We start from the raw sequence: 13,147 nt of genomic DNA, 5'->3' as shown, positions 1-13,147 counted from the left end.
TTTATATCTCTGCCCCTGTGGTGAGAAACAGGAGGGTAAAAGCCCACTCTGAATGGAGAAGCAGCTGAACCAGTTCTGGACTGCCATTTTTGGACTTCTTGTGTGAGAAAATTACTCTCCTCCTACTTCTTTAAGCTACTGCTGGGATTTTCTGGTATTCAAAGGTGAACACAACCTTAACTAAGTCAGCAGATTAATAAGAAAGAACAGCAAGAGGGAGGGGATATGGGGATATATGTATACGTATAGCTGATTCACTTTGTTATACAGCAGAAACTAACACAACAATGTAAAGCAATTATACTCCAATAAAGATGTTAAAAAAAAATAAGAAAGAACAGAATAAAATCTACCTACCCTGTTTGCAGTTTTATTCTCACCACATCAAGAAATCTGTCAAGAAAATGCAGGGACACACCCTTATCTCGGCTAAGTCGAAGCCGATTTTTCCATCTGGCTTTTACTAGAAAGCTGGAATTAGGTGAATGTAAGTGAACAGAAAGAAAGATTCTATAAGATGAGGAATGGCTCTCCCTGTGATTATAGCTTCTGCATCTGCACTAATATTTCCTTTCCTTAGTGCCAAAGCAGGTATTCTAGCATTGTAGGATTTAATAGAATTGAGTCTAGCACTGTCATTTAATAGCAGTATGACTTTGGTCAAGCCATTTAACCTCTGTCAGCCTAGTTTTATTAAGTTTGTGAAGTATTTATAAACAACCAAAAGCTACTAAATATACTGTCTACCTTTCACTAGGTTTTAAGTGGAGAAAAGACATCTTTGCTCTTATAAAAGGTCCCCACCCCATGTTCTCCTAGCTTTGAAAGAGAAGCCTGCACACATTCCTTCAAAAATACTGACTAACATCTTACTGTGTTGCAGGGCACTGCTAGATGAAATAACACTCCTCTCCTTGCTCCAATTCTGAACGTCTCAGATGCGCTGAGAAGAATAAAAGGTCGGGTCATGTGCCTACTCCTAAGCCAGAGTGATTCAAGGGAGTGCAGTTTCCACCCTCTACCTTAAACAGGGGATATTTAAACTGAAACATGAAGGATGAGGAACTACCAAGGTGAAGAATGGAATCAAGAGCATTCCAGGGCTTCCCTGGTGGCGCAGTGGTTGGGAGTCTGCCTGCCAATGCAGGGGACACGGGTTCGAGCCCTGGTCTGGGAAGACTCCACATGCCGCGGAGCGACTGGGCCCATGAGCCACAATTACTGAGCCTGCGCGTCTGGAGCCTGTGCTCCGCAACAAGAGAGGCCACGATAGTGAGAAGCCGGTGCACCGCGATGAAGAGTGGCCTCCATTTGCCACAACTAGAGAAAGCCCTCGCGCAGAAACGAAGACCCAACACAGCCATAAATTAATTAATTAATTAATTAAAAAAAAAAAAGAGCATTCCAGATAGAGGAAGAAGAGAGAGGTCCTGGGTCAGCAAACAACTTTGTACGTTTATAGGTTAGAAAGGAATGGAAGGGTGGAAATGGTGTTGGAGACTAAGAGGAAGAAGACTGAATAGGTTCTAAGCAAGGATATGTTATTATTTGATTTATATTTTTTAAGATCATTGCAGCTGCATTGTAGAGAATAAATTACAGGAGCCAAAGTTCAGGAATTATGAGAACAATTAGAAAGTTTCTGAGGTTGTTTGGATGACAGATGATGGTGGCTTAGACTAAGGCAAGAGAAATAAAGAGAAGTAGGCAGATTCAAAATAAGTTCTACAGATACAATTGATCATCCTCCATATCAGACTTTTAAAAATGTCTTTAAGCAGTGGAATACCTTTTTCAAACAATTTCTGTTAAGATTCTTATATATAAAACAGATAAAAGCAGTATTACATTTAAATAAATCAATCACTGAAAATGATGAATCTGTTTTGATTATAAAAATTTGAAATCAGAGGGTACGGATGATAATTATAGTCATATCAGTCTCAGTACCCAGTTTATTTCTCTATTCTGTTTTGGTTACACAGTATTAATAATAAAAATCCTGATTCACACAGACACACAGATACAAGTGGTAAATAACTGACTTTGAACTCAGAAAAAGCAAGCAGGCAAAAACTCAATTCAGAGGTCTGCAACAAGTCAACTAAGCAGCGTATCAGGAACATGTTATCAATTTCCAAAGTGTTAAAATTTGATATTTGAAACATCTGAGTGAACATGTTATTTTTAAATTACAGTTTAATTATTTGTATTTAATTTTTGAAATATCTTGTAAATATTAACTCTTAAGGCTTATTTATAGGAACCTAAGGTTCTGTAGGAAAGTTTGAAAATCCTACTTAATAGTTATATTTTTAATATTGGAATATTTTTCTTCTACCAAAGTCAGGTTATTATTTGGTAGGGGTTCTAATAATTAGATATTCTCTCCCCCCCATATCTAATATCTAACTATTAGAACTAATATATCTAATTATTAGAATTGTCTAATTATTAGAGAATATCTAATTATTAGAACTGTCTTCCCTAACTAAAATTTGTTTCCCTGTATCTTTCTTCCATCAAAACTAGATCTATATCATTTCTTTACAGGAATATAGAATTTCTTTTCCATTTGACACTACTTTAAACATCATCCCCAAGTCTTCCCCAGAAAAGAAATCATCAATTCTTTATATGATATATGGTGTAAAACAGTTGTTCATTTGAAAAACTCAAGTTCACCCAAAGGTGCAGTACCTAGAACTGGGCAAAAATGAACTACTGCCTTCCTCATTTTGGACTGTATTTTTGTTAATAAAGACTGAAATTGCATTTGGGGACAGCCATATTATTTATAAGCCAAATAAGTACTAATATATATCTAAAACTTTTTGGTCCTTTTAGCTCTTAAACCAGGTCTCTTCAGTTCTGCATTTATAGATGCTTAAAAACAAACAAGTGAAAAAATGATTTTATTAAGTTACATATGTTTATTATAGAGATTTGGAAATGAGTTAAAAACATAAAGAAAACTTCAAGTCACTTGCAATCTAACACCCCCATCAACAAGTCAATATATTTCCCCCGACTTTTCTCCATGCACGTGCACACAAACATTTTTTATACAATTAGAATAATACTCTAGGTCTATATTAATGAACATTCTACCACGGACATTTCCCTATAAAATACTATATGTTTCAAAAATCAATTTTTATGATTGCATTATAGTCCACTATATAGATTCACCATAATTGAACTATTCTGTGTTGGACATTTACTTCTGATATGAGCTATTATAACTAATGCCGTTAGTTATAGTAATTAACATTTAGTTTAGTAATGAACTCTTTTCAGTGTAAATATTCTTCTGTGCTTTCAAATAATTTTACCTCTTCCTCTTTCTTTCCCTTTAACAATCTAACAGTAGCAGACTTTATTTCTGTTGAGTATCATTTCATGAGCTTCTGCGCATTAGTTCACCCATTCAGATATTAAGGGTACTTGGAAACTACATTCTGTTTTTCCAAAAGATTAAATATCCCTGCCAGCTTTTCAGTTTTTATAAATCTTATATGTATATATATATATCTTCTCTTAAACAATCAAAATTCTCAATAGGACAGTACAAATAATAATAAAAATAAAAATAAGGGGTCCGTTATTGAGGATCAACTTTGTATCAAGACCTGTGACAGGTACTTCATACATATTAGTCCTAAAATTTGTTAAAACTTTGCAAAGGGGTGGACATGAAGAGATGCTGCCCAGATTCCTCATCAATCCTTCAGGAATTGCTCCAGTTGCAGAGAGCTGCCTCACCAAGGTCAAGTACTTCTGGGAGTGGTACATATCCAATTACAGATCAAAAGCAAAAGATAAAGGTCTGGGGATTTTGGTCCCTCCTGGGTTAACTCTCACAGGCCATTTCAGCTCTAAAGCTACAGGGTGGGGTCAGCTGAGGCTGTCCAGGTCTGCAGCACAGCTCTACTCTCTATGCTCATTTCTGCTTTTTCCCCTTCCTTTCCACAGTTGTTGATCCCTAATAAACTCCTAAACACCAAAGTAACTTGGAGTCTTCTTTCTGGAGAACTCAAATTGCAACAGACAGTATTACTATTACCATTACAAAGATGAGGAAAACTGAGGCTCGCAAATTTTTTGGAAAATGAGGTGGTTTATTTGTCCCCAATATATTAGGACTTTTCCTATACACCAATATTCATGCCATCTATTGGGCTGGCCACACAGTCCGTTCGAGTTTTTCTGTAACATCTTATGGAAAAAACCCGAACGAACTTTGTGGCCAACCCAATACTCCTCTAATCATACTCTGGCAAGATATTTTAATACTATGGGGACATGGGATATAATTATATTGATATGGAAACCTAACTAGTTAAGGCACTTTAGTGACTCTCTTGGCTTACCAATCTCCTCTTCTTGGTTTGCCAATCTCCTCCTTACCTGGTCTTAGTCTTTCCACTTTGAAAATAATTCTCCTCAACAGAGACCATGAAAGCAAAATAGAAGTTGCATACCTCTGTTTTTTTCTTGATCGTCAATTAGTGATGGCACAATCCACAAACATATACCCCTTTACAGTGCATACGTTATTTAAAATATCCTCCTCGTTGCCTTAACACTTTCACCCAATTTTCCCTTTTTCTTAATTTTCATGGCAAAGAACATAGGTTCATAAACTCTTTTTTTTTTAACACATACTTGGTTATTGACTTTTTTAATCAAAAAGAAAAAAAAAAAAAAAACCCCAAAACAAAAAACACTCCTTTTAAAACTAATCCTGAACAATTACCCGGTTCACTAGATGCCTCCAACTACCTCTCCAACTTTCTTCCTCATTGTTAGTATAATTTATAATTGTATTGCCTTAGTTTTGACTTTTGAAACTTCCCAATCTTCTTGAGGTATCTGCTTTTTAATGTCTTTGGTTTCAAAAAGTTCAGAAAAATAACACCAGTTTTCCTAAATAGAGTACATGTCATTATAACTTATACCTCCCTCCTTGGGGCTTAGAGATACTAAAAGGGTCAGGGTTATATGCTCAATTTTATTATTTCAGCTTCACCAGTAGTTGAAGAACCAAAGAGATAGTTGAGAACTAAGGAAAAGAAGATTCCTTCTGTCCAGTGAGAATTAAATAAGAGCACAGATACACTTCTTGAACCATAAGAACTTTTCAGGGACTCTGCTTTTACAAAATGAGATTTCCAGCACCAGTATAGGGAGTTATAATCTCCTGTAACTTATCTTGTGTTTGTGTTTATTTTATACTATATTTATAATACATTTATAAAATAGTAAGAAATAGTTATCCGTATTCTATCCATACTACTTTAGAACAATACTATTTCTTACTTTCTCCTCTCCTACCTACAACCAAATAACCTTCACTCTGCTTCTACTTTCTGTTAACTATGACCCTTTCTGATCACATTAAACTCACTCTTAAACCTAAACCAAATAGAAGTTTTTTATTGTATATTCAGTATAAGATGCTATAAAATGTGTTCTTAGGTCCTTTCAAGTAATCATGGGAGTGCCAGAAAACAATCTGCTAGAAAAGGTAAGCTTAGAGAGTGAGATAAATAGGGAAGAAAAGTGGATATTCACCATCCTACCTATATTTGTACAACACTTTTAACCACTAAAAGCACTTTCACATTCTTGATCATTTTAGCCCCATACGAAACCTCTGAAGTTAGGCAGAACAGTTATTATTATCCATACTGGAAAGGTAAAGGAAACTGGCATAAAGCAATAATTTTATGTTTCAGATTAAATTAATGGGAAAGCTAACACTGGAAACCAGAAACCACAATCTCAGATTTTAAAATTCTAAACACAACCACCACCTATGACAGACAAAATTAGTAACTGAGAAACTATTAAGACAGGATTATCACAATAGGTCATTTTGGGACAACACTATAACCTCTGAATGACCTCTTCTCAACCACAAAACCACCTGTCGTAATACAGAAGGAAAAACAAGGACTTGGCCTTACCTGGTACCTCTGAGACAGACAGCAGAGGCAATACAGTAAGGACTAAGCACCATGACAACCTAGTTCCCAGTCCTATTGGAAGAGACTGCCTCTTCACAGTGTAATGGTCACACTGTTCTAAAACTGCTGTTTTCATCTTTCCCTTTCTCACTGATTTGAAACAAAGCATGATCAGATCAGAATTGCTAACCTCAGGAAAAGCAAGTAAGTCTAGTATCTAGATCTGGTTTCAGCTCCATTTTTCAACATTTTGGATTTCTTCAATTTGTGTATCGGGCTCCAAGACTCCATTTCTACTAACTGTTTAGTCTATAGGACAAAACATGGGAATGAGAAACTTTCTGACTCTAAAAAACTTATCTATAATAACAGTCTCTTCTTACACACACACACAAAATACAGGCCTATATGTATATGTCTGTTTTATAAAATATTTTGGACTGAAGAAAACACTTATTAAGATAAAGGACAAAGATAAAGGTGATTTCTGGCATCTTGGCAACCAAAATTTCTATTTTCTGGTATCTAATTACCCAAAAAAAGATGTTCATAATAACCAAAAGGTGCTACCAAACCTTGAAGTGCCTTCTGAATCCCCAAAGATTAAACTAGAATGAATACAATATAAAGTATAATGTACACAATATAAAATATAATGTATTCTAATTCTCTGAATAATGGTCTGTGTCCCAGCCATTACTAAGCAATATACTATCCTTCCATCATGATGGATAAGAGATTTTTATTATAATATTTTGCTAAAAATAGTGATTATTATAGTTTCCATTTATTGTTACCCATTCTGTACCACTGTTTTCCATGAAGGGAAAAAAAATGTCATCAATGAAGATGAGAAATTATCTGATACTCTGGTTTTAGAAGATTAAGACCCTGAGAATGAGTACAGAGAATTGAAGCACTCTTCTACAGCTATCTTTTAACTGTTAGTTTTGTAAATCATATAAATTCTCTTACAAGGTAATACACAAATATGTACAAATGAGAAAATAAGGCCAGAAAGGGTAAGTGACTCATTCAAGATTATACAGCTACATAAGCAGGAGAATCACCCGGCTTCAAAACAGTCTTTTCTTTGCACTGCATCATTTCTCCAATCTGAAGAAGAAGTAGAAGAAATGCAGCATAGTATACTTTGTGTTAAATTCCAAATAGTTTGGCATTGGATAGATAACATGACATCAGCAAGTTATTTGGCACTGTTCAAAACAGGTGGAATTTAACAACATATCACACTCAAGGTCTTCATCTGTTGCTGGATCCATGTTACTATTTAGGCAAAAAGTCGAAGAAGGAAAGAAATGCAAATGATGCATCTAAGTATTTCCTATGTATTTATCTCTTAACTAATTTACAGCATTTTTAATAATTCAAGTATCAATTTTCAAATATTTGGTTGTTTAAAGTTTCCTAGACAATTGTTAGTTCAAAATCTTAATTACCTCTAGTAAGGCAGTTTAGATTTTCCTCTCAAAACTGTGAAGGGAATGAAAGAAATTTTATGTATTATCATCTTTCAGAAAGAAACAATGGCAAATGGAAAAACAGATTGATATTACACGTCTCAATGTTATCAGTAATTCTTTTTTTAATTATGGTGTTTCAAGGAAATTTGTGCATGAATACTGGTAACAAATATCAAATTCAAGGCAGTATTTCCCAAATGAGGTAACCTTTTAAGAGGTACAAGTGATATTGGAAGCTGAAACAATAAGTCTAAAGATAAACAACAAGGACATACTATATAGCACAGGGAGCTATACTCAATATTTTGTAATAACCTATATAAGAATCTGGAAAAAAATATATATATATGTAAAACGGAATCATTTTGCTGCACACCTGAAACTAACACAACATTGTAAATCAACTATACTTCAATTAAAAAAAGTAATAAATACTAAAAAAAAAATGAAATCTAAAGACACAGTTTAGTACAGTGGTTAAAAGCATTGACTGTGAAGTCAGATAATCTCTATGTCTTGGTTTCCTCATCTATAAAAATGAGGAAGTAGCTCTATTCCTACCTCTGAGGATTGCTTTAAAAATTAAATAAGATAATCAGTATAAATAAAAGAAAACGGCCGACATGTAAACACTATGAAAGTAATAGCTATTGTTATTCTAAAATTTGTAAAAAAAAAAAAAAATCACCAACCCACTTGAAGAATTTAGCATATCCTGACCTCAAATACTTCAGGGCTGTGTACTAATTATTAAACAAATGAAAAATCTCTATTAAAAAGTCACAGAAAAGATATGAAAGTAGGTACAAATAAGTGAGAAGAAGGGGCTCAAATAGCTTTCAAATTCACTTAATTCATTTACTTAAAATAACATGCCAGGTTGGTAATAAATAGGCCTGTATCAATAAAAACATTGAAATGATTTGTTATAATAGGCACCAAACAGGAAAATATAGGAAAATAGTCACAGGCATTTAGTAGATGATTCCCTATCTAATGTATCAAACCTAAGTTATTAACTACGGGATACAATCTCTATGAGAATCCCTATATTTCAGTCTTCTATTGGAGGTTCCTTCAAATTTTCCACTGTAAAACTGGCAGCCTTTATGAGGCAAAAATACACTTCTCTCTTTTCCTCAGGATGATAACCAAGAATCTGCCTCTAACCATCTAGTCACTCAGCCAGCGTTCAAGAGATAGCCTTCTATGAAATAATGCCATTTGCAGCAACATGGATGGACTTAAAGATTATCATACTAAGTGAAGTAAGTCAAAAAGAGAAAGACAAATACCATATGATATCACTTATATGTGGAATCTAAAATATGACACAAATGAACCTATCTAAGAACAGAAATAGACTTACAGACATAGAGAACAGACTTGTGGTCGCCCAGGGGGAATGGAAAGGGGGAGGGGCAGTGGCGGAGAGATGGATTTGGAGTTTTGAGTTAGTAGACGCAAACTGTTATATATATAGAATGGATAAACAAGGTCCTACTGTACAGCACAGAGAACTATATTCAATATCCTATGATAAACCATAATGAAAAAGAATATAAAAAAGAATGTATGTATAGCTGACTCACTTTACTGTAAATCAACTATACTTCAATAAAAATAAATAAAAATAAATAGATACATAAAAGAATGAAAGAGTCACATAATAAACTCTTCACAATTCCAAACCAAAAAAAAAAAAAAAAAAAAAGGGAGAGATAGCCTTCTCAGTGTGTTACAGCTCTGCACCCTCAAGTAGGAAATGCAGTTCCTAAATCCAATGCACACAACATCATAAACCCAGTAAGAGAGAAATACTAATATTGCAAAGGATTACAGAAACAGAGAAATATGACAATAATAAAAATATTTCCAGGACACTTAATGATTTACGAAGTACCTATCCATTCGTTATCTCCTTTAATTCTTGTCACTAACTCTGAACAGATACTCTTTTCCATTTTAAACTCAAGAATACTAAAGCACAGAGGTCTCTACAAGATTGTTCATGTATTTTAATAAGCAGTCATCATCTTTTTATCTTTGACTGTATTTTCATCAACTATATTACAGCCCTGAAAAAACAAAGGTCATGTTTTCTGTTTTCCATTTCAGGTCATGACCGCTTTCCACTGTCCTGTCTCAGTCAATCCTTTAACTCCCTACCTCCATAAGCTCTGTGCGTGTCCTCCCTTATCTATCCTTGCATATCTCCATCTCATATATACCATATTAGATTGTGATTTTCCTACTAGAGCTCTGAGTGGGATAGAAACTATATGTCTTTGAGTCTATTGTGACTAGCACAGCACTTGTCACAAAGCAAATGCTCAGTAAACATTTAGTGAATGAATGACTAAATAAACATATAGAATGTTAATTTAAAAAGATGAAAAGTTCATAAAATGAATGATTCTGAAAAAGGTCAACTAGCAAAAAAAAATCTACTTTCTTTTTTACACAAAAACTAATATTTTACTTCATGAAAATATATATAGAAATACAGTATCATTCAAGTATATACCCTTTAATATTTTTAATGTAATTTGGCAAAAAAAGCATAAAGAATAATACAGTAAACATTCTTATTTCCAATACGAATCAGTATAAATAAAACGGCTGACATGTAAACACTATGAAAGTAATAGCTATTGTTATCCTAAAATTTGTTAAAAAAAAAAAAAATCACCAACCCACTAGAAGAATTTATTAGCATATCCTGACCTCAAATACTTCAGGGCTGTGTACTAATTATTAAACAAATGAAAAATCTCTATTAAAAAGTCACAGAAAAGATATGAAAGTAGGTACAAATAAGTGAGAAGAAGGGGCTCAAATAGCTTTCAAACTCACTTAATTCATTTACTTAAAATAACATGCCATGCTGGTAATAAATAGGCCTGTATCAATAAAAACATTGCCTAAGAAATAAAACATTACCAGCAGTTTTAAACTTTTATATTACCTGTCTGTTTCAGGGTCAAACCAAAGACAATTTCAAATGTGTGGTAATTAAAGAAATAAGTACACTATTATGCTTCATTTCCTTAACTCACTTTTCTGTTTTGAAGAATATTGCACAACCATCCACATGCTTTCTCTCCTGCTCAGACATGATTTTGGCACGTGACTTTGGAGAAAAAAATCCATCATATCCACGCTCCTTCAATGCTGGCAGAAAGAGAGTGAAGTATTGCTCTGTTTCCACTTCCTGAGACGAAAGAAACATTATCATTGACATGACAGAGGAAAACTAAGATATAAAAACGTGCAGCATTGTGAGTAAGGTGTGACCAAGTTAAAATATTTCACTTAAAAAATATTATCTAAGTACCTTACCTTATTGCTGGCAGCCACCATTTGACAATGGCAGCTTTTTAAAACCTAAGAGAACCAGTAAGTAACGTGATTTTCTCATGCTCACACAGGTAATTGGTCCCAAGTCTCTTGACTCCCAATTTAGAATTCATTCCACTATACTTCACTTCCTCAACTGGTAAATGAACAATGAAAGTTGGTCATATTATAGATTAGGTGGTATGGAATAGCAAATTTTATATTATAAAGAGGTAATTTTAAAAATTATTTCAAATTTCTCAACTGTGGTGGAAAGAAATGATACTCAAGAGTGAGAAGCTTAAGATCTACCAACAAAAAATTCTACTTAAGGAATTTTTAGGTACCTGAATACCAATAATCCAATGGTCTGTGTTGAAGTAGTAATTATTAAGTTAGACCCATAACATATTTTTAACAAATCTTTCCAAATGAAATAATCAAGTGTGAAGATAATGATTTATGTATGCTAATGCTCATAACAACATGATTTTGTAACAGTGAAAATATAAACAGCCTGAATGTCCAACAGTAGGGAAAATGCTAAATCAATTAATATATATTCATATAATTGGCTTTGAGGAATTTTAGTAACATGGAAAGTGTATTAAGTGCAATAAACAAGAAACAAAATACATCAATGGTGTGATCTCTATTTTGAAAACATATCCGTACATATTTGTAAATAAATAGGCAAGTGAATTTTTTTAAGAGTGTACAAGAAATACTTCAGAAGTTTTAACCCAGCAACTGTATTTGGGATATGGGATTAGGTGTTTTCCTCCATTATTCTTTATATTTTTTCAAAATTTCCAACTTCTCTAGAATGAACACTTTATAATATAATATTACTTTAAATATGTTCTTACTATAATAAGAACATATTTTTAAAATCATGATGCTTTTTTTTTTATATTTTGGGCTTTGTGGTCCATTTTCTATCTTTCTTTCTTTCTTTCTTTCTTTCTTTCTTTATTTATTTATTTATTTATGGCTGAGTTGGGTCTTTGTTTCTGTGCGAGGGCTTTCTCTAGTTGTGGCAAGTGGGGGCCACTCTTCATCGCGGTGCGCAGGCCTCTCATTATCGCGGCCTCTCTTGTTGAGGAGCACAGGCTCCACGGCATGTGGGATCTTCCCAGACCAGGGCTCGAACCCATGTCCCCTGCATTGACAGGCAGATTCTCAACCACTGCGCCACTAGGGATGCCCCATATGATGCTTCTATACTTCATACTACACTTTACTTCTGAATCAAAAGGAGGACAATTAAGTAACTACAACAAGCCTATGCTTATTTGCCTCCTCCTCCCCCCAATTTTGTGTCAGTTGTCAGTGTTTAAAACAAAATTTAATTTCTGAAGACTTCTTGTTATTTCCTAGGAAGTCAAATGAACCATGGATAATAACACAAATATAAATAAGCTGTTCTAGTACAAAAAAATTATTATAAAAAGTAATAGCTTTCTTAAGCTATGCTGAAAAGGAGGTATGACATTATAACACTTAAAATTTTTAAATACCTTTAAGCATTTAATATGCTTTGAAAGTTGCTAAGGAAAAAGTACTAAAAACTACACATAAACCTTCTTGGCCATTCATTAGCTGAGTGTTGAAAAGAAGCAATAAGACAAATATTTCAATGGAAAGGTACTTTGTCAGTTAAATTCATTATAAAGTATCTAGATTTCTGAGGTTGCTTTTAAAATAAGGCAAAAATGCATGATTTATAGCGCAATATTTTTAAATGTTTAAAATGCTTATCACTGGGACTTCCCTGGTGGTCCAGTGGTTAAAACTTCACCTTCCAATGCAGGGGGTGCGGGTGCAATCCCTGGGTGGGATCCCTATTCAGGGAACTAAGATCCCGCATGCCTCGTGGCCAAAAAAACCAAAACAGAAGCAACATTGTAACAAATTCAATAAAGACTTTAAAAATGGCCCACATCAAAAAACAAATGTTTATCATTAAAGAACAACGGTGGGCAAGTAATTCTGTTTTACAGAACCCATTATAAGTTAAATTTATAAACCTTAGAGATGCAATATTCTGCAGTTTTCTCTTTCGGCAATACCAACGATTTGTTCATAAAATGAATTAACATGAATAGTGTGGTGAGATTACTTTCATGTAAGAAAATAGTAAATGAGTATAAGTTGGTGGCTATACTTAGCAAGACAGTTTCACTGTAGAAATATCTGAAGTGCTTATTAAAATTGTCCTTTTTTTTTAAGAGGAAAGAAAATAATTGCTTTGGGTTTTCCTTCGAACACAGGAACTCTCCCAAAAGTAAGGTCTTCTATAATTTTTAGGTTCACCTTTAAGTTAAAGACAATTTAATTTCTATAGTGTTA

General features: G+C 33.8%; 1 protein-coding gene across 8 annotated transcripts in view; it reads right to left on the bottom strand.

Annotated features, from left to right (window-relative positions):
• CNOT6L (CCR4-NOT transcription complex subunit 6 like) overlaps window positions 1–13,147 on the bottom strand; it is a 115,172-nt gene that overhangs the window by 18,022 nt on the left and 84,003 nt on the right. For 7 of the 8 annotated variants that reach the window (XM_082463815.1, XM_082463813.1, XM_082463810.1 and 4 more), the window contains 2 exons: window positions 10,516–10,670; window positions 358–471 (listed from right to left, as the gene is read on the bottom strand). In XM_082463815.1, coding sequence (XP_082319941.1) covers window positions 358–471; window positions 10,516–10,670 — 269 coding nt within the window. The remainder of the gene's footprint in view (window positions 1–357; window positions 472–10,515; window positions 10,671–13,147) is intronic. The other variant, XM_082463816.1, reaches the window with a different exon arrangement.

This window comes from Balaenoptera physalus (assembly GCF_965194825.1).
Source record: "Balaenoptera physalus genome assembly, chromosome: 5".
NCBI lineage: Eukaryota > Metazoa > Chordata > Mammalia > Artiodactyla > Balaenopteridae > Balaenoptera > Balaenoptera physalus.
Note: the sequence above shows the minus strand (reverse complement) of the source record. Positions and strands in the feature narration are given on the sequence as shown.